Below are 20,694 nucleotides of genomic sequence, written 5' to 3' on the forward strand. Positions count from 1 at the left end.
AAAAAAAAAAAAAAAAAAAAAAAAAAGATGTGCCATTTGGGACTACATTTGATTTAAAAAAAAGAGGCAGAAAGAGACAACAGGACAGATCAGCCACAAAAACCAAAATTCTCCTCATTTATGAAATATCTGACACTCCTTACCCAATTTCAAAACATTTTTATTCTCTTCCTACCCTGGGACTACTTTCTAATTCACGGGGAGCTTATTTAAGTCCATATATTCAGTGACTCCTGAGGGAATGTCAGTTCAATCTTTCCTTAGACCTTGTGAGTAAAACAAATCACCCACCTCAGTAACCAAGACATTAACCATTCCAAAGAGAACTCCTTTCCTTCTCAACAGACGTCCCTAGGGTCAGAGACCATGGAAAGACAAGCTTTACTGGTGTTCTGGGCTGCTGCTGCACACCAACAGAACAGCACCTCTGAATCTTGTTGGATGGCTATTTCTGAATTAGAGAATTAAGTTTGTCTGTCCACAATTGAGAAATCAACTGGACAATTTTATTTAACGCTGTATGTGTGTGGAGGTCACTGGCTTAAGGTGGCCTGACTGCAATCTCTAAAAGCCAACTAGATTCAAACAGCCTCTCCCCCAGAGTGGGCACGAGTACCACCCTGGGGTAAGTTAAAAGCTCAGTTTCTCCTGGAAACTCAGTAAAAAGCTCAGTTTCTAATCATTTAGACTTTGATTGGCTACTTTCCTTTCCAGGTTCTCAAGGAGAATTTTCTGAAGACAGATCTTTAGTCGAAGACCATAGGTACTTACTTCTATAAAATGTTTAAGGGCCAAAGAAACTAATCATTTATACTCTGGCTTGTTCAGTAACACAGACATTGTTATCCTAATTGCCAAAAGGAAGCACTAGCTATTCACATGGCCCACTGTAACACTTGATACAAGTTTGGGTTTAGTAAAGGAAGACAGACTGACAGTAAAGTCCAAGGCAACAAAGACATCACTGCTGATAAAAGGCAGAACACTCTGGTTCCCACTAGGAGCCCACACTTACCATAATCACAGGTGGGTTGAGCGCTGGTATCTGAATATGTCGACTGCAAAGTGGTTTCAGATCCCTGGACAAAGCCTAAACATATACACAGTGTGGTTAATTTCTCCGAACAAATCACAGGAAAATGACTAACACTTTCCTCTACAGTACAGACGAAGCCCTCCATCCAGTTGGAAAACCACCCAAACCTCTGAATTCCATGTTGTATTTATTTTTTATTGTTTTGGTACCAGGGATTGAACCCAGGGGCACTTAACCACTGAACCTCATCCCCAGCTCTTTTTGTTTTTTATTTAGAGACAGAGCTGAGGCTGTCTTTGAACTTGCAATCCTCCTGCCTCAGTCTCCCAAGCTACTGGAGCTCCCAGCTATATTCTATGTTCTAATCAGATCTCTGGAACATATTAACCAATGGATGGTAGGCTATGTTTAACTTGCTGCACCAGAAGGACTAGATAAAAACTTTAAACATTTAAGCCGGTAACCCATTTTGCCAAATGAATACTCAAATTATCATTCAGTTCAGTCAGGAAAATACTTTTTACCAAATCACTGTAAAATATGCTACTTCCAATTCAAACAAGGATGATGGTTAGTTTTGAAGTGATATTAAAGCAAATGCCTCCTCCTCCTAATCTAAATCTGAAACAGAAACTACTTTATATTTTAGGTTTTCCATTTAAGAAAGTGTATATGTTGGGTTTAATGGCACACACCTACAATCCCAACAACTTGGGAGACTAAGGCAGGAGGATTCCAAGTTTAAGGACAGCCAGAGTAACTTAATGAGGCTCTGTCTCAAAATAATACATAAAAAGGGTCCGGGGATGTAACTCAGTGGTAAAGTGCTCCTGGGTTCAATACAGAGTGCCACCAAAAAAGAAGAAGAAAAACAGTGTTTATTACCTTTTTTTCTTTTGGTCATGGTGCTTGAGATCAAACCCAGGGCCTCATTTTACCTCTGAGCTGCACCTCCAGTCCCTGTTATTTCTCAGGTGTAATTATCTGGAGCTGGCATGCTTACAAGGAAATATTAAGTATCAAACTACATACAGGCTGAGCATTCCTAATCTGAAATGCTTCAAAATCTGAAAACTTCTTGAGCATCAATAACAATGGCACAAGTGGCAAATTCCACATCTGACCTCCTATGTGACAGATCATGGTCAAAATGGAGGTACACTACAAAATCACCTTCAGGCTAAGTATCAAGAGGCATATGAAACAAATGAATTTCACATTTAGATTTAAGTACCATTCCAAGATATAAAGTATATGCAAATATTCCAAAATCCAAAAAAATCTGAAATCTGAAACACTTCTGATCCCAAGTATTAGACAAGGGATACTCAACCTGTAGTGGTATGAAATACTTTCTTTTCTCGCTCTAAAACTATATCTTCATTTAAAAGGAATTAGTATTAAGTAAGGAAAATTTGACCCTCTATCAAGAACCACTACTCTTAAAGACTGATTACAACAAACTATGATTGATCCTAACACTTGATTTAAAACTATATTTTAGTCGCTGCAACCCCAGTGACTTGGAGTTAGCCTGGGCAATTTAGTGAGACAATCTCAGAATAAAAATGAAAAGGGCTAGGAATGTAGCTCAGTGGTAAAGTGTCACTGGATTCAATCCCTAGCACCCTCTTCCCAATCACACAAACAAATAAGAAAAAGAAAAAAGATTTACTTTTAGCACTGAAATTATGATAAATGACATGAAAGGAAACAGGCAATATTTGCCTCTTTTCATTGGAGACAGTCCATGATCTGAAAATTTAAGTCAAACCCTCAAAAGCTTATTTACATTAAAAATACAAAACCCCTGGGCTGGGGATGTGGCTCAAGCAGTAGCGCACTCGCCTGGCATGCGTGCGGCCCAGGTTCGATCCTCAGCACCACATACAAACAAAGATGTTGTGTCCGCCGAAAACTAAAAAATAAATATTAAAAAAAATTCTCTCTCTCTTAAAAAAAAAAAAAGAAAAACAAAACAAAACCAAGTACCTCCCCTTGGCAGACATTCTCACATTTGTTGACAGTCTCTATTTCATCTCTTAAGATCTTAACAACAACGATAACAGCAAAAAGCAGCCAACACTGAACAAGTGCTTCCCCTGCAGGGTGCTAAGAGTTTTGTCTGAGTATCTCATTCCATCTTCACGGCAGCCAACAGAAGAGTACCAGGCAAGATCCCTTAACCTGCAATTCCCAAGGTCCAAAAAAGATCTGCAAACCTACTCTTTCCCACATATATGTCAAAACCCATGTAGAGGTAAACAGAGCTTTGGGACATCTACAATCTTTCTTTAGCCTAGTTGGTGCAGAATTAATGTGTTGTTTGTTTTATGATGCTGGGATGAACCCATTTAAAATATATTTAAAGTATACTCCTGTATACTTTAATACAACATAAATGCTACGTAGTTACACCACATTGTTTAGGAAATAATAAGAAAAAAATTATCTGTACATATTCAGTACAGATGCAATTATTTTTCCTGAATGTTTTCAATCTTCTGTTAGTTAAATCCACAGATACAGAAACTGAGGAAACAGAGAGATGACCATACTGCAACTCCAATGGGGAACCTACCACACCCTGATAAAAATACATACTAGATTGCAGTACATAATCTATAGAGTAAGAGATCTGTAGATTGCAGTACATAAGTAAGAGATCTGTTGATTCAGGAGAGGAGCCCTATTTCTCCCTGAGAATAAAGAAAAGATAGGGCTTGGGGATGTGGCTCAGTGGTAGATCACTTGCCTAGAATATTCAAGGTCCTGGGTAGGATCCCCAGTATCACCAAGAAGAGAAAAAGAAGTCAATCCAGCAAACTTATCAAACCTCCAGAGGCCAATAGCAACATCTGCTCTACACTGTGCTACCCACATTAATATTCTATCCCACAACACTGTCTCTGGGGAAGTCTTTTTTTAGCCAGTCATGAATAAATTTTTATTGTGTGCATAAAGTGTTTTCTTCTTCTTTCAATTTTACAGACTGATCAGCTCTGGGGTAAAAAATAAGTCCTGGATGGTCCTATAAAGCTAAGGGTTAGACCACGGAATGCAAATTTGGCAATATAACCCTTCCCTCTTAGCAGCCTTAAAAATACAAAAGTATCTCTAGTTTAATTCCTTTTCTTTTTTTAAAAAAATATTTTTTAGTTATAGATGTATTATTTTTATGTGGTGCTGAGGATTGAACCCAGAGCCTCATGCGTGCGAGGCAAGCGCTCTATCATTGAGCTACAATCCCAGCCCACCCCCCTTTTTAAAAGAGTATTCTTTGAAAAAAATGACATAGAGTGACAAAATTTAGGACAATTAAACTTGGTTAGGTTGCTTCCAACCTCAACTAACTGAGCCGAAAACAGCGATAACCAGCCTCCAAGATGATCTCCAATGATTCTTATGTCCTGGGGTGATATAGTCCCCTTCCAAAGAAACAGAAGTAGCCAGTATGACCAATATGATTAAGGGGAATGACTGAGTTACTTCTCTTTTGCTTTTGGTACTTGGATTGAATCCAGGGGTGCTCAACTGCTGAGCTCAACCCCAGCCCTTTTTTTATATTTTATTTAGACACAGGGTCTCATTAAGTTGCTTAGGGCCTTGCTAAGTTGCTGAACTGGCTTTTCTCATGATCCTCCTGCTGCAGCCTCCTGAGCCGTTGGGATTATGGGCACGCACCACTGCTCCCGGCTGAGTGACTTCTTAAAGACTTCTGCTTTGCTCCTTCTTGGATCATTTGTTAGGTTTCTTCCAGCTCTACAGAGAGCTCCATATGGTAAGGAACCACTGCCAGCATCAATCTGCTAGACACAGGAGTTTTGAGTCACCCTGGAGGCAAGGCCTCCACCACAGGCAAGCTTTCAGATTGATTGTCTCAACTGACATCCAAAATGCAACCTAAATGTAACCCAAGCTACAACCACTCAGCTAAACCACTTGTGCATTCCTAACACAATGCAACTGTGAGTGATAATGTTTCTAAAAAGATGGCAGCATTTCAGACCTTTGTTTGAAAGCCTGATTCCACAATTTTTTTCTGCCCTATTTTTTCTACTGCTCCCATTTTCATTCTCCCTAAAGAGGGAGACACCCTTCCCAAGTATAAATAAAGCAAAGGAGTTCACAAGCTTGATAAGTTAACAAAAAGATAATTATTTCTGTCACCTTTTGTGTTTTTTAAAAATATTTTTTAGTCATTGATGGACCTTTATTTATTTATTTGTATGTGGTGCTGAGAATTGAACCCAGGGCCTCACATGTGCTAGGCAAGCACTCTACCTCTGAGCCACCACTCCAGTCCCATCCTTTCATGCTTAATAATAACGGTAACATTTGCTTCAAGGCTTTCAGGGCTTATCCTTAAAGCAGTCACCTGAAATGTGACTTAAAATGCCTTTGAATTTAGTGATCTGCTTCTTCCTCTTTTTTTTTTTTTGGACTGGAGATGGAACCCAGGGCCTCACACATGCTACATGCTATACAACTCTCCTCACTGAGCTACACCCCCAACCCTGACGTACTTCTTAAAAAGAAAAGACCAACATTATAAAGCTACTGCAGTTTTCATCTTATCAATATTAAGAAAAAAAATAATCAGTAGCTTATTAGTCTATAAGATCTGGAGTTAAAATTCAGGCTTAGCCATTAGTGACTTCTCTGATTCAGTTCCCTCATCTATAAAAATTAATGCTCCATTATTAAGCTAGCCCACAGCATTCAACCCTTCATTTCGAATCTTCTGCAGTCCTGCCCCTAAATTCCATAGAACCATCTTCAGTTCTTGGTAACACTTGGAGACAAGAATTACAACTCAATTTCAGAGAGGTCAGCAACAGCCCTGACTTTCCTCAAACTAGAAATGCTACAAAAAGGCTGCAGCACAGCTTGCCTAATCTTGGCACCACGGATGTATGGGACCAGTAGTGGTGGGGCACTTACTGTGCATTGTAGAATGCTGAGCATCATCACTGGCCTCTATCCACTAGATGTCAGTAGAACCCCCCTACTCCTAGAGACAACCAGACATTGCCAAATTGGGGGTGAGGAGGAAGGGTCAGGATCAACCTAGTTGAAAACTACAGAGCTAGGAGATGGCTGCTAGAAACACTGGGGTTCTTGACAAGTTCTTGACCTGGGGGCCAGAACAGGGAGAACCGGTACATATAGTAGCCAACATTATGTGGCATAGGTCAACATAGAGTAGCCTACAAAGAAGCTAGAGACTGAAGTTCCATTCTCAGTCTTGAACATTCTGAGTAGAATGCAGGTTACCCAGCAACCACATATGCTCAAGCCTCAAATACCTCCCCTAAGGGGAGGTCCAGTCTATGGTGCTGAGAAACCTCAATGGTCACTGCCAAGGCAAACTCAGGTGGCCTTGGCAATTTCCCCAGGGATGACTTAGGATTGCCAAAACATACCTCTGCCTCATCCCCTCTATGGTTTCATCCTCCACCTTCCTCTATGCTCAAATCCCACTGGTCTCCTTGGCAGATCAACAAGTCAAGCAGTTCATGCCCTGGGGCCTTTTACAACAACAACTTCCTGGACCAACAATCTTTACTCTCTTCCACTCCACTTAGTATCTGCTTAACCCTCACGTCTATACAAAGGTCTCCATGCTCTCCATATAATGTATCAACCATTTCAAAGTACTGACCATCAGAATACTACTGCCTGTGCTTATTTATTTGCCTGTTAAGGTCTACCCTCGTCTCTAAGTTGCTTTAAGAATTCTTGTCAGCATTCCCAGTGCCCATTCTGCACCTGACACGGTAAATTTGACAGATACTGAGTGAATCATTTGGAAGTTAGCCTTTCCTTGCCAAGGCTAAGCTTAGTCCCTAAGGACCCAAAGTCCCCCACTCAGCCCAAACCCTTCAAATATTTACGTATTCCCCTGAGGCCTGGCTCCTCTCCCAGCTCCCAAGCGGGCTAAGGAGAGTGGGATGGGGAAGTAGCTGCGGCATTTTGCCGCAAAACTGCGTAGGGGAGGGGACGCAATGGCGACGGCAGCGGAGCCCGCAGACTGATCCGACAGGCCAAGGCCTTAAAAACGACGACTGGAGGCGTCGAGGTTCAAGACGCACCGGCCAGGGATGGAGGTCATGAGAACCTAGACCTCAGCGCCAAGGTTTCGGGGCCTATAGAGACAGACAACAGAAGCCAAGACCTCGGGCGGCCAAGATCCAAGACGCCAGTCTACAAGCACAGCAAACCAAGGCGCCGTTACGAGAGGGGCGCGACTCTGAAGCTACGGGCCCAAGACGCCATTTTGTGACCGCAGAGGGCAGTGACCCCAGCGCCAGGGGAGGCGTGGGCGAGTCTGGCACGGCACCGGCATGTCCCTGTCGCGCCCACCACCCCAGGCGCGACCCCCACCCTGCCGGGCCCACCTGTGTAGCTCATGGCGGCGGCGAACACTACATCTGAAGACTCCGGGGAGCTGCTCTGCGCGTCTGACGCCGCAATAGCGGCGACAATCCCCCGGGCCCCGTCTACACACACCACAGTCCCGCCTCTCGACCGCATTGGCTCGTGCCAGCCGCGGACTTCGCGTCCATTTGACTGTCTTGCTGTCTATCTCAGAATCTCCTCGTACCGATGGCTTAAGACCCTGCCAATCTCAGTAAGGCCCCGCCCCTTACCCGCCTCCCGTTATTCCAAGCCAGCGTTGATTGGTCGAAAGGAGCCGGTGGAGAGGTGGAGTTCCGCGGGGTTCGGAGAGGAGGAGCATACACTACGGAAAGACCCGAGGCCCAAGAGCGGTCGCACTTAAGAAGTGCGTGTGCGGTTGGAGACGCGCCTGAGGGAACGGATTCTACCACGCAGAACACTTTCCAAGTTCCAACTGTGCTATCGAAGTACTGAGCCGACCTGTGCTAAATTTATATACTTCTCTGGACTTCGGCTCCGAAACAAGCATGGTTAAGTCATACTGGAATGAGAAAATTAAGACTAAGTGGCAAATTTTACATGAAATAATATATGTAAAGAAATCATTCTGGTGCCAGATGCACTAGATAATTGCTACATTTTCTTTTTGCTGCATAACAATCAACAGATTTGTAGGGGATGAGGGTGTAGCTCAGTGGTCGAGCGCTTGTCTAGTATGCTTGGAGCCCTAAATCGACACCCAACACCTCACATTTAAAAAATATATGTATGTACATGAATATGATATATATTTATGTAAAAGATGAAATACATCTATTTGTATTATCTAACCTCAAATGTTCCCTCAAACCTGCAAGGATTTTTTTATCCTTATTTAAAGCATAATAATTTAAAAAATAAAATGGGGACTTTGAATTCCTGATTTCCTCAAGGTCCTTGATGCTTAAATGTTAAAAAATGGAATGTCTCTTCTAAACCCCTTCTGAACTTTAAAGACTCTATGATAGTGCTGGCTACAGCTGGGGGTGTAGCTCAGTGGTAGAGCACTCACCTAGTATTCAGGAGAGCCTGTTTGATGCCCGGCAACAACCCCCAACACACACAGTACAGCCCAGGGCCAGGTTTGCCCTCAGCATTATCCTTAGGTATGTGGGAACCACTGTTAAGGACATCTCATAATTTCTGAGAGATAACTTGACAGAACCAGACACTGAAAATGGTATTTAGCATGTTTGTGAAAGTCACCAAGGAGTGCAATTATGACTTGTGCACTTTTTGGTGTGCTTTAAAGTTTTGTTTTTTTAAGGTATACTATTGCTTTTAAAAATTTTTTTTTTTTTTTTTTTTTTTAGTTGTTGATGGACCTTCATTTTATTATGTGGTGCTGAGAATCGAACCCAGTGCCTCATGCATGAGGCAAGCACTCTACCACTGAGGCACAACCCCAGCCCTGCTATTGTTACTTTTGGATATTTAAAAATGATTGTCACTTTAGGAGTAATGATGGCATTTTGAAGTCCTTATTTTTCAGAGAAACATACTGAAATATTAAGAGAATAATTGAACCGATGGCCAGGATATGCTTCACTTGTAATTTATGTGGGGAAAGGAAGAAATGGAAGGTAGGCAGAGGGCTATAGATAAGTTCGTGAGTTATAACTCATGAATTAATAATTCCTGATAACAATTAATGAGGGTTCATTTTATTATCTTTTATATGGTTGAAATTGTGCATAAATGTTTTGATAGCATACCTCCTCCCAGAATGGAGCTTACGCAGAACTCATTGCCCCATGGAAAAACCATTTAGGATACATTAGATGAAAAACTCCACATAGGAAGCACAGGGCTCTCATTGATGTGCACTAGTTTGAGGTCCATCTTTGTAATCCTTGGGGATGCCTGCCTGGCCTCCAAACTATGTCAAGTTCCTAGGACACCTCTCCTACATCCTACAGCTTTCATTGTGGAACTTGCCACAGCCATCATTCACTGATTTGAAGATTTTAACATCCAACACCTTGACAGGCTGAGAGTGAGCAGTTCAAAGGCCAAGACTGTACTTTGTTGGAAAGTAGAATGGCTTAAGCAGGGAAGAACCATGCTCAGAAGTTTTAGGAAAAGACTTTCCATGGCAAGAATTATAGGTGACCCTCACAAGGACAGGCAGAGTTATTAGTGTACAATGGCAGGTGAGGAGGGGTTTCCCACGTTACTTTAATATGAACTTGTATTATCTGAACTTTTTTTACATTCACCCACCATTTTATATTTTATTCTTTTGTGGTACAAAGACTAAACCTAGGTGCTCTACCACCAAGCTACATACCCAGCCTTATTTTTTATTGAGACAGGGTCTGGCTTAAGTTGCCCCAGCTGGCCTTGAACGTGTGATCCTCCAGTCTCTGCCTCCAGGATAACTGAGGTTACAGACTTGCCTAGCTCATTTTATATTTTTTTAAAAAGTTGAAAAGGAAGCAACATTGGATCAGCTCTCCTTTCACAAATACCCCCTCCTTGCTTCCCAAGTCTTGATTATATCCACCCAGTGCTAGATGGGAAGCACCATCAGGTAAGAGAAGCTTGGGGGCCCAGACCACCTGTGTGAGCATGTTATTGCCACCTGTTAAAGCTTCCTTCCCAGGGGTGGGCACAGCACAAAGGATCAAGGAAAAACAGGGTTAGGGTAGATGAGGCCCCTGCAATCCACACCTCATGAGATCATTTCCACTTGGCTTTTCAGTGAAAACAGTGAGCTGAAAACCACATGCAATGAACAAGGAGGGGCAGCCAACAAAATCTTAAGTCTCAGAAAATGTTCAATAAACATTTGCCAAGCAGGAAAATATCACAATGGAGTTAGTAGCTCCCCCTTCTTCCTCTGGTGTTACTTGGGTTTGGGGTGCAGTGTCTCATACAAATCATGTTTTAGGGCTGTAGCATTCAGTGCTAGAGTAGTGCTTACCTAGCACTTGTAAGGCCCTAGGTGAAATCCCCAGCAGCACCCCCACCACCAAAACAAAAAAGTTTCATGTTTTAAAGGCAAGTGAATTCCAGCTCTCTGCACCCTACCAACCCACCTCCCCCAACAAATGCTTCCAGTAGCTGTGTGCTGCTTCTTACCCCCCACCCCACTGCATCTCCAACTCCCTCCGTGGACAGCTCCTACCCTTGGAAAGCTCTTTCTAGCCTCAATCGTTTCTTGATCTTGGCTCCCTTCCCAGACCAGCTGCCCAGAGCCCTGGTTTCTCTGCTCACAGAAGCCACTTCACCAGCCAGCAAGTTCCCCACCAACAGTGGCATCAAAGCCAACAGCTGGGAACTTGGTCATCCCCAGCTGTGTCTGGCCGACTTGGCGGCCAAAGGGGAAATTCAGGGCCTCCAGGGCTCTGAGCAGTGGATGAGGCCCTTATCCCAGCCCCGGCTACCGGCCAATGCCAGCCTGTCCACTAGACAGAAAAACACACGCTGGCCGCCTGCCCCGGGGTGTTTCCAGAAGAGAAATTTAATCTAATTTACATACTTCTAGGTACATCGATAACCAAAAGGTGGCCACTGAAAAAAGTTAAAAGGTCAATCTGCTCCCGGTATCTAGCTGGCCCAGGATTGCAAAATAAAAAGATCCACGTTCCTTCTTCTCTACACAAAACGCGTTTTTAAAAAAGTGAAAGATCTAGGGAGCTATACATAGAAAGCAACAGTGAAAAGGGGGAGGGAGGGAGGGATGGGGGAGGAGAGTCCCATCCCCCCCCACCCTCCGGCCCTGGAGCCCCTGAGGCTCTGGGGGGCCTTGACATGGCAGGAGGCAGCTGTCAGCTCTGAGCTCTTCCCCAGCTAGGAAGGCCCCTCTGGGGGGCAACCAACAAGGATTTCCGTGGCATTGTGGGCTCAACGGGGGCTCCCAGGCCCAAGCGGGTCAACAGAGGGAGCGTAGTTTCCCCTGAGCAAGCACCGTGGCATGATGTGATCGTTTAACTCGGGAACTGGGGGGCTAGGGCAGATCCCGGGTCTCACGAGGTGCGTGTGTGCGTGTATGTTTGCATGTGCGTGTGTGAGAGGATATTCATGGGGACAAAAGGGGACCAGAACGGGAGTCTTTGGGGTCTCTGCAAATGGCCATGGATGGCAGAAATAGCCCTGTCTGGCTGCTAGACATGGGGTAATGCTGTCCTCCCCTGTGAACAGATCAGCTGCCACCAGGGACTGGCTGCTACCCCTGTGGAAGACACCCTTGTGGCCCCAGAGTCCTCAGGCTGGGGGAAGGGTGGCTAGCTGGCTCCCGGCGCCCATCTGTAGTGTGCCCGGCCCCCGAGGGGCACCGGTTTGAGGTTTTGGCTTGCTCCTTTGGAAACGGAAAAGAAAGGAAGAGAGGGAAGAGGACGTAGAGGAGAAACAGTAGACAGAGGTGGCACAAGAGGAAATCTGGAATGCTTTTGTTAGGGTGCCTCTGCCGCTGCTGTCTGTGCCTGTGGGGCTTGGGGCTCCTCAGGTGCAGGGTCTGCTTTGGAGAAATTCATCTCCAGGATGTGCCGCTGTAAGTGTCGTACCCACTCTTCCTGGATGGAGAGGGGGCCCTGGAATTCCACTTCACAGAACCTGTGTGGGAGAACAGGAAGAGGGAGAGGCTGCTGCCATGAGGACAGAACACATCCCTGACACACCTGCTACTACTCAGATAAACAGATCAAATTCAAGATTTGAGGGAAGAGGGGTCCAGAAGCCATGTGTCTCTCTGTGGACGGTCACCTCGATTCATCATGGGGCTCTGGCAGGGTCCCCTGGAGATGAAGTCACTGGTGCTGGGTAAGAGACCTCCTGCTTCCCAAGTACCTCTACCATCTGTCTAATGCATATGATCTGAGATGGTAGAAGGTACAGAGAAGCAGAGTCTACCCAACTCACGAGGCCCCTCTTCCTCTTGTCAAGCCAGCATCAACAAGGCCTCATAACATAGGGTCCCAAAGACTTGGATTTAAATCCTACTCTCACTTGGCCTGTATGGCCTGAGTTGAGTCACCTCATCTCAAGATTCCCTGTTTCCTGGTCTCCGATGTATGTTTGGACTTTGGTAAGAATTAACTAAGACCTATTTTTTTCTTAATCAGACACATATATGTTGAGGGCTTACCAAGTGCCAGGCACAGTTCTCAGTGCTTTATGACTATGAAACTTGGTCCTCATAAAAAAATCTTTCAAGCAGGTCTTAAGGATGGGAAAATTGAGACATCGGGGAGGTAAGTCCCTGCCTAAGGTCACTAACCCGGGTCTCACTGGCTACAAAGCTTGGGGTGTCAGCCTGATGCTCTGAGATGCCAAAGTCTGAGGAACCCTGGGCCCCACTGCACCTAAGGGTAGTACCTCCTAGGGCTATATCTGCCACCCCTGCTGGACCCCATCCTGCTCTGAGCCTGGTGGCCGAGGCCCAGGTGGGCGTTCTCCCTCACTCCCCGAGGGGCAGCATACCTGCACTTGAGGGTGTAGATGTTGCCTACAAACTTGACAAGTGATGTTTGAGGGGGTCGGGGCACCAAGGATGGGACTGGCCGCACCCGGGGTGGAGGTTGCCGCACCTCTTCCAGCTTCTGATGCAAGTCATTGGCCTCCTCACTCCCCCGGACCCCAGTGGAATCTGGGGGGCGGGCTTGTCGACGTTCAAATTCTAAGGTGGGGAGAGAGATGGGAGATGAGCAGAAGGGCCAGGGCCCTGAAGACACCCTGCTTCAGCAAGTAAGGGGCAGATACTCTGGGGACTCATACAGCTGGTGACCAGCTGCCGCCTGGGTAGTGGAAGGCTGAATGGAGAAGCAAGCATCTGAGGGAGTGAATGTAGGGCAGAACCCAGTGAGTAGGGCCCAGCAGGTGCCCACCTCCCTCACGACCCACCTCCACATGCACTCACTGTTGATGTTCTGCCGCTGATGTTCCTCAGCCTTCACAGAGCCTGGTGGGCTGGCTGCCAGAGGCCGCTCACCGCTGTCGGCTGCCCGGCCAGCCTCAGGCCCTGGCTCCCCCCCAGCACTGCGGCCAACCAAGGCCAGGCCCCCAGGTGCCAGCCCCAGGGGCGGTCGCTTGTCATTGTCACGGCCATGGCCAGCACTTCGGAACTTCTTGGTAAAAGGGCGGCCGCCTTGGATGTAACTGCGGTAGGCGCCCACCTTCTGGGGCCGATGCTTGATCCACTCGCTCAGCGTCTCGATGGGCGAGCCGTTGACACACCACTCTGTCACACCAAACTGCCGCAGGTGTGCCCGTGCATGGCTGGCCAGGGCTTTGCGATTTTCAAAGTAAAGGCCACAGAGCTCGCAGCAGGCCTCGGTGGCTGCAGGCAGAGGGGGTACTGCTGAGCCATGGCCCGAAGGGGGCAGGAATACCCAGAGGGCCTTGCTCAGGCCAGGAGCCAATCCCGCCTCCCACAGGGGCCCTATTTGGGGGTCAGTGCGGGTTTATGTGGCATAGCCCGGCCTTGCAGGCCCTGGCAAATGCCCTCCCAGGACCCTGCCACCCACTGCTTACAAGAGTGGGAGGTCTTCTCATGGAGGGTCTTTGCCTTGAAGGGCAGTTCAGTCTGGATGTAGGTCTTGGCCTTGACCTCTGCGGGGAGGAGTCGGTCCTCCTGCAGGGGCCGCTTGGCTGCCACTGAGCTCAGGTAGCCAGTGGCTGAGGGTTTGGCCCCAGTGATGGGTGTCAGGCTGAGCTCCCGGGGAACCTGGGCTGGCCCAGCTCCTGGTTTGCCTGGCCGGCCAGCCAGGGGTGACAATGGCAGTGGGGACTGCACAGGCCCAGGGGCCACTGTGGGGGACCCATCCTCAGCCAAGGCAGGAGCCAGGTCTCCAGCTGGCGGCTCCTTCTTGATGAGGCACGGCTTGGCCTTCTTCTTCAGGATCTCCCGCAGCGTGTCGATGGGCGAGCCGTTGACAGACCACTCGGTCACACCCATCTGCCGTAGATGGGAGCGTGCATGGCTCGACAGGCCCTTGCGGTTCTCGAAGAACTCACCGCAGAACTCGCAGCGGATGTCGCGCACCGGCTCTGCCCGGGACGCTGCAGGGGGTCCAAGGTTGGGGTGGGGGGAGAAGGAGGCAGCGGCTGCGGGCAGGAAGCCTCCAAGCTCAAGGCCCATGTTAGTGCCAGCTGCCTAGCTGCCCCTGTTCCCGCCCCACCTCCAGACTCCAGTGACTTGCTCCCTCATTTGGGCCTTCATAGGTCCTTATGTACATCGAGCCCTTCTGCTTATTCTGTCACCTCAAATTCTAGCTGGATTCACAATGGTTCCCTGTGTGATGCTGGGCAAGTCACCTCCCCTCTCTGAGCCTTGGTTTCCTCCTCTGCAAGATGGAGATGAAAAATCTTCACTTCCCAGTGTTACTGGGAGAATCTAAAATGAGAATGGTTCAAAGCACGTGGCACAGAGTTGGCATACAAGCTATAAGGCAGACCTTAGGCCATCCTCACCTGCTTGGCATACAGCAGGCAGTCAATCGACCTAAGCAGAATAAACATAGCAATGGTCTGAGAGGGAAACAAGTGACAGTGACATGATGACAATTACTATGCACAGAGCTTTCTGTAACCAGGCACTGTGCTAAGTGCTTCATCTTTGAGACAACCACAAATGTGGGACTATGTTGATCTCCATCTTCCAAATGAGGAAACTTGCCCAAGGTTGGATATTATCAGATTATGGAGGAGAAGATTTCTTGACTCAAATTTGACTCCAAACGTCAAGCAATCAATTACCAGGAACATCAGAAAGACAGTTCAGACATCTACTGCCAGTCCCTCTACTCCTGCCATGGTAGATATCACTAATTGACCTCCCCAGGAATCTGGATGGCAGCCACTACCAACTGATTGAAGATGGCACAAAAGATAAAATAGTTTTGCCATCACATATGACACAGTTCTACCTCCCCTGTATGAATAAAGGAGAATCAAGCAGCAGCTCTGTTGCCCAGATCTGCACAGGGGGAATGTATAACTGGCTTCACATGTATCCTCCCTTCTAATTCAACCCTGGGTGCTACAGATACCTGCAAGGGGAGGCAGGGAAGAAACCCATCCATTCCTTTTCCCTGCCCTGCCATAGGTTCACACTTACACAGGTTCAAGGGTGTCATGTCTTCCCTCGGTGCCCCCCAGGGACCCTCAGATGGGTGCGGCTCCCCATGAAGGGCCCCTGGCAGCATCTCCCGCTTGATCTCCACCCGCATTTGTTCAGGCTTCAGCTTCTTAGGCAGGGAGGTTGCTGTCAGGCCTGGGAACATCTTCCGGGCCGTGGGAGGAGGAGAGGCAGCTGGTGAGTGGCCCAGGGGGCTGCCTGGTGGTGGTGGCAACTTCTTAGCCAGAGGTGAGATGTGAAGGTCCGAAGGGTTGCGGGCTTCTAATGAGCTGCCAGGGCCTCCGGTGCCCACCACCTTTGCCAGGGATTTTGGGCTAGGCCCTGGTGGGTGGGGGGGTCCACCTGGCCGAGACTGGGTCCGTCTCTTCAGGATCTCCCTCAGTGTGTCGATGGGCGAACCATTGACGTACCACTCAGTCACACCCATCTGCCGCAGGTGGGAACGTGCATGGCTCGACAGACCCTTGCGGTTCTCGAAGAACTCACCACAGAACTCACAGCGGATGTCTCGAGCTGGTTCTGGGCCGGAGGCTGCAGCAGGAGAGAGGAGCAGTTAGAATTTATTATTACAATGGTCATCTGCAGTAGTGTCCTGGTCAGCTGGGTGTGGGCAGCAGCATGCCCACAGGCTAGGGTGGTGACAGTGGGCAGGTGCAAGTAAGGGAAATAAGGATTAGGGCAGGGGGACAGACACCCAGTTGGAACAAGGGGAAGACTCCAGAGAGCAAATGGGCCCCCAGTCCTGACAGAGGACAGAACCAAGATTCCATAGCTCTGAGGAACCCAAAACTGATGGGGGAAGGAAGCGGCAACCTAGGCACCACATGCCACCCAGACTGGGGAGGCAGATGTGAGCACCTTCCACATCAAAAGGCAGGACCCTCCCCTTGGCCTTCATTCTCAGGGAGGGTCATGGTCATGGAGGTCAAAGGCCAAGAGAGAGGGCCGAATAGCCCACTGCCAAAAAGTTCCCTGGGCAGAGCCGGACCATTGCCAAGGGCCCCTGTCTACTCCCTGCCTCAACGGGGAGAGAGTAGGGAGGGGGCCGTGACCCCCCTCCCCCGGGAGGGGCTCCAGGGCCCGCAGGGAGGAGAGGGCGGCTGAAGCGAGAACCTACAGAGGTTGAGAGGAGATGGCTCCACATCAGAGGCCCAGAAAATGCCGGCGGCTGCGGCGGCCGAGAGGTCCTGCTTCCCCCAGGGGCTGGCCGTACCCGCGGCCTTCAGCTTGGCCTTCTTGGCCGGCGGTGGGGGGGGGAGCAAGGAGAGGGCCGCAGAGGCGGGAGGAGGCCGCCCCAGCTGGGCCAGGGCTCCGCGCCCGGGTGGGAGGCGGATCTGGACGCCGTCCCTCCTGATGAGCCCGTGGAGCACGTCTATGGGGGATCCCTTGGCGTCCGGGTCGCTGACGCCCAGGTGGCGCAGGTGGGCACGGGCGTGGCTGGACAGGCCCTTGCGGGTCTCAAACCAGGCACCACACAGCTGGCAGTCCAGCTCTCTGCCCCCGTCACTATCTAAAGCTGCGGAGACAAAACACAGGGGGGGTTCACGGCCGCCACCTTGGCCGGCCCTGGGGGAAGGAGACAGGAGGGTCTGGTGTGATTCTCAGCTGCCCAGGCAGTTCAGGGTCCAAGTCTCATGGTGCAGACTTATTTTGAGAAGCTTTGGGCAGCAGAACATCCTGTTCCTTGCCTAGTTCTTTGGCATCAAGGTGAAGGTAGAGAGCTTAAGGAAGTGGGGTGGACAGTGACCAAATTCCTGCGGCAAAGTCTGACGCTCCTGGGCCCTCTTCCCTGGGACCCTTGCTATGACAGCTGTGGGGGCAGATAGCAGGGGCCCGGATGGGTTGCTAAGCATCATACAGCCAAGGGCATGGTTGCCAAGAACCCTGTTTCTGAAGACACAGCACTTTCAGTAGAGTAATTTCAAGGGAACATGAGGTGCCAACTTGGTGGGTGGGAGGTAGTGGTGGTGGTGACTAGACTCTGGGGTCATCCCCAGACTCTAATGCTCACAAATACATGGGAAAGCCTGATGTTCTACAGTACATCCTCACAAAACCTGCTCATTGCATTTGGAGGGTTTCTTCCCAAATCCTACTTTCCAGGCCCATAGGCAGCCCAGCTGGAGGAACTCCACCCTCAGGCACAAACAGAGAAACCTATGCAAAGAATGACCAGGAAGATGTAAAGACAGGGCCAACTACAGGGACCTCCTGTCAGATGGACTACTCATCTACCTACAGGACCTCAAATGCCCTGAAATCCCACTGAGGAATCCAGGCCCACAGGAGCCCTATTTACTTACACTACCCCATCCTTAGCCCAGCAAAGAATAAAGAGCTGCCACAAAGTGGTAACGATGACCCTGGCAGGCTCAGCAATTGTTGCCAGGCCTCCAGGGGAAGATCAGCAAAGTTGGAGAGAGATGATCATATGCAGGCTGGTCCAACAGGAGACACAGTGAGTGCCTCAACCAACAAGCTTCCTTGGCTAACCCAGGATGTGGGAGCTGCAGTCCCCACTCTCCCCACCCTGAACCATCCTGATCTGAGGCCCAACTGACATCCCAGTCCCTCCCAACACTGGGGCCTCCCTCAGCTCCCAGGACCCACACTCACTGAGATTCAGGGGCCCCTCGTCCTCAGACTGGGGCCACTGTGCCTTTGGGGAGGTCGGCCGGGGGCTCAGGGACAGCTGGGGGCTCTTGTCCTCAGGATTCTTGGGGGTAGGGGAACCCGTCAGGGCCAGCGGTGCCTTCTTGAGGAGCGGAGAGCTGGGTGTGTGGGCCAGGCCTTTGGTCGAGAAGCCAGGAGGAGACTTGATGGCTTTGTTGACAGCAGGGGCATCCAAGGGCTTGGCCAGGGCAAGCAGACCTGGCCGGGTAGCCCCAGAGACCAATTCTTTCGGCGAGTTGGACTTCTTAGTTAGGCCTGGGGGCAGCCCAAGGGGAGCATCAGGCAGGCCCTTTTGCTTCACCAGCTCGTAGAGGAGGTCGATGGGGGCACCACTGCTCTCCGACTCTGCTACACCCAGCTGCCGCAGGTGGGAACGTGCGTGGCTGGACAGGCCCTTGCGGGTCTCAAAGCAGGCGCCGCAGACCTCACAGGTGGTCAGGCTCTGGGCTGGAGGGTGAAATGGAGGTCAGGAGAACAAACTGTGAAGCCTGTGGGCTCAGCTTGTCCTTTCTCCTCCCACTTCACACCCAGTTCTGTGTAAATGTTTTACTTTTGTCAAGGCCCCTTGAGCCTCACAATGATTCTAATGAGGTGGGGATTAGCCAGTCTGGTTTGCAAGTAAGGAAACTGAGGCTCAGAGAGGGGAAGAGTTGTGCCCAAGGGCACACAGCAGCAGATAGAGCCCTTCTGTGGTCCAGCCAATATGGACACTTTTCAGATCTCCTATTCATAAGGATGCCCTGGCAACAGGTTCACACAAACAATGACTTGCCAGACACATGCTTCACACTGAGCTAAGTCCTAACTGCTCTCTACAGCTCAACCCATGCCCCAAACACTAGGCTAGAGGCCTCAGCCAGGGTCTCTGTGGTTCCCTTGCACCTGCTTCTACAAAAGGACATTTTTCCCCTGCCCACCTGCTTCTTTGCTTTTCCACCCCCAACTTTAATGATCTAAAGTCAAGGGCCAGGTCCATTTTGTTCCTGTCACATCCCTGGGAACTAGCACAGTACAAGTCAAGACTCATAACCACCTTAGAGTCAACAAAATGAATCAGTGTCATCTGGAAGATCGCATTGCTAACAAGGGATGGTGGGCAAATGACCTGGCTTTGAGTGTGAGCTCTTGACTGCCATGACTGCTGCTTCTCTGGATGCCCTTCTCTTGCCCAGTGTGAAGCTGGATGCTGGGCATGGCCAGGGCTGCATAATCTCAAGGGTAAAAACAGCTAAGTGTCTCCTTGGCACCTTAAGATGTACTAGAGAAAGCCACGGCCAACCTGGGAACCCATATTAACCCCCACGCCTGAGAGGTCCCCTGTAAACCAGGAACCTGGACCAGCCATAATCCCTGCCCTGTCACCTGGGCCACTCACCCTTGAGGTCCGGCAGCTCCTGTTTGCTGCCATGAGGAACCTCGGCGGCCACTTTGCTGCTCAGTCGACTAGCCACCTGCTCCAAGGCCCCAGGGACAGGAAGGCTCTTCTTAGGAAGCAGGGGAGAACCCAAGTCCATGGCCACCATTGTGTTTTCCTCAGAACCCAGGCCTGTGGGGTGGAGGAGATGGGCTCAGCCCAGGCAAGGGTCAGGCTGTCTACTCCCAGAAGGATGAAGAATGTGGCACTTCTTCATTTTTGGTGCCTGCTCTCACTCTAAGAAGCAGCTCACCCATGAAAGCTGAAATTCAACCCATAACTCCCAACACCAGCACAATGCAGGTACACAGGAAAGAGGAGCAGCAGTTTCCACCCACCAGAACATGGGAAGGTCAGAGTACACAGTGCAAGTCCTGTGTACAAGTCTGAGCTCAGATTCCCATCCTGGAGAACCTTAGAGAAAACATATCTCTGGGCAGAACTTACAGAGAAGGTAGAGGTGGGTACAGTCAGAAGGGGAATCTGACAAAAGAAGACCAGGGTAAGGAGGCCAGAGAGGCAATGCAAAGGCAAGGAACCAAGGACAGGGACTTGAGACTTAATGAGGAACCTCTGCTGGCAAGACAGCTTAGGCTGGGCCTTCAGAGACAATGTGGGGAAGGGGAGGTCTGCCCATTACTAGCTGAAATCTGAATGAAAAATGGCAAGAACTGGTAACCTGGACAAGCCCAGAAGGATCCGATTGGTAAAAAGAACAGTGACAATCACTGAATTTTGTGTGAAGTTTATGAGTATCAGGCCAGGAAGATTCCCCAAGTAAGAGGTGGGTGTTCATGGTCTAATTTTTCAAGGAAAGGAGCCTGGGAGGTCTGTTGAGCTGCAAGTTGAGAGTTCAGAGCATGACAAGAGCTCTGTAGGATGGGAACTGTGTCTTGGATGGCCTCAGAGGCGCTCAGTGGGAGGCAATGGGGCAGGAGTCCAGGCAGGTCCCCTGATCAGTTTGAGTCCTACAGAGGCAAGGAGAAGGCAGACAGGGAGGCCGTCGGCAACGGGGACACCGAGGGCTTTGTCAAAGTCTCCGCGTGCGGG

At 49.2% G+C, this 20,694-nt stretch overlaps 2 protein-coding genes across 19 annotated transcripts in view; both read right to left on the minus strand.

The window, feature by feature from the left end:
- Positions 1-7,587, minus strand: part of Akap8l (A-kinase anchoring protein 8 like) — a 34,811-nt gene extending 27,224 nt beyond the window's left edge. For 3 of the 7 annotated variants that reach the window (XR_007344245.1, XM_048794782.1, XM_015489175.2), the window contains exons 1-2: positions 7,438-7,587; positions 1,016-1,090 (exon numbers count right to left, since the gene is read on the minus strand). Coding sequence is in view for 6 of the 7 variants with exons in the window: in XM_048794782.1 (XP_048650739.1) it covers positions 1,016-1,090; positions 7,438-7,573 (211 nt within the window). In the remaining variant the exon portion in view is untranslated. Of the gene's footprint in view, positions 1-1,015; positions 1,091-4,720; positions 4,841-7,437 lie in introns of those variants that run through there. The other 4 variants (XM_015489174.2, XM_015489173.2, XM_015489172.2 and 1 more) reach the window with 2 other exon arrangements.
- Positions 7,588-10,925: 3,338 nt separating this feature from the next.
- The window catches only part of Wiz (WIZ zinc finger), a 23,755-nt gene continuing 13,986 nt past the window's right edge, over positions 10,926-20,694 (minus strand). For 5 of the 12 annotated variants that reach the window (XM_048794769.1, XM_015489176.2, XM_048794773.1 and 2 more), the window contains 8 exons: positions 19,606-19,776; positions 18,174-18,677; positions 16,675-17,073; positions 15,537-16,088; positions 13,952-14,479; positions 13,338-13,757; positions 12,902-13,097; positions 10,926-12,034 (listed from right to left, as the gene is read on the minus strand). In XM_048794769.1, the coding sequence (XP_048650726.1) occupies positions 11,875-12,034; positions 12,902-13,097; positions 13,338-13,757; positions 13,952-14,479; positions 15,537-16,088; positions 16,675-17,073; positions 18,174-18,677; positions 19,606-19,776 (2,930 nt within the window). In that variant the 3' untranslated portion in view covers positions 10,926-11,874. The remainder of the gene's footprint in view (positions 12,035-12,901; positions 13,098-13,337; positions 13,758-13,951; positions 14,480-15,536; positions 16,089-16,674; positions 17,074-18,173; positions 18,678-19,605; positions 19,777-20,694) is intronic. The other 7 variants (XM_048794774.1, XM_048794770.1, XM_015489178.2 and 4 more) reach the window with 4 other exon arrangements.

The sequence above is a fragment of the Marmota marmota genome, unplaced genomic scaffold (genome assembly GCF_001458135.2).
Source record: "Marmota marmota marmota unplaced genomic scaffold, marMar, whole genome shotgun sequence".
Classification (NCBI taxonomy): Eukaryota; Metazoa; Chordata; class Mammalia; order Rodentia; family Sciuridae; genus Marmota; species Marmota marmota.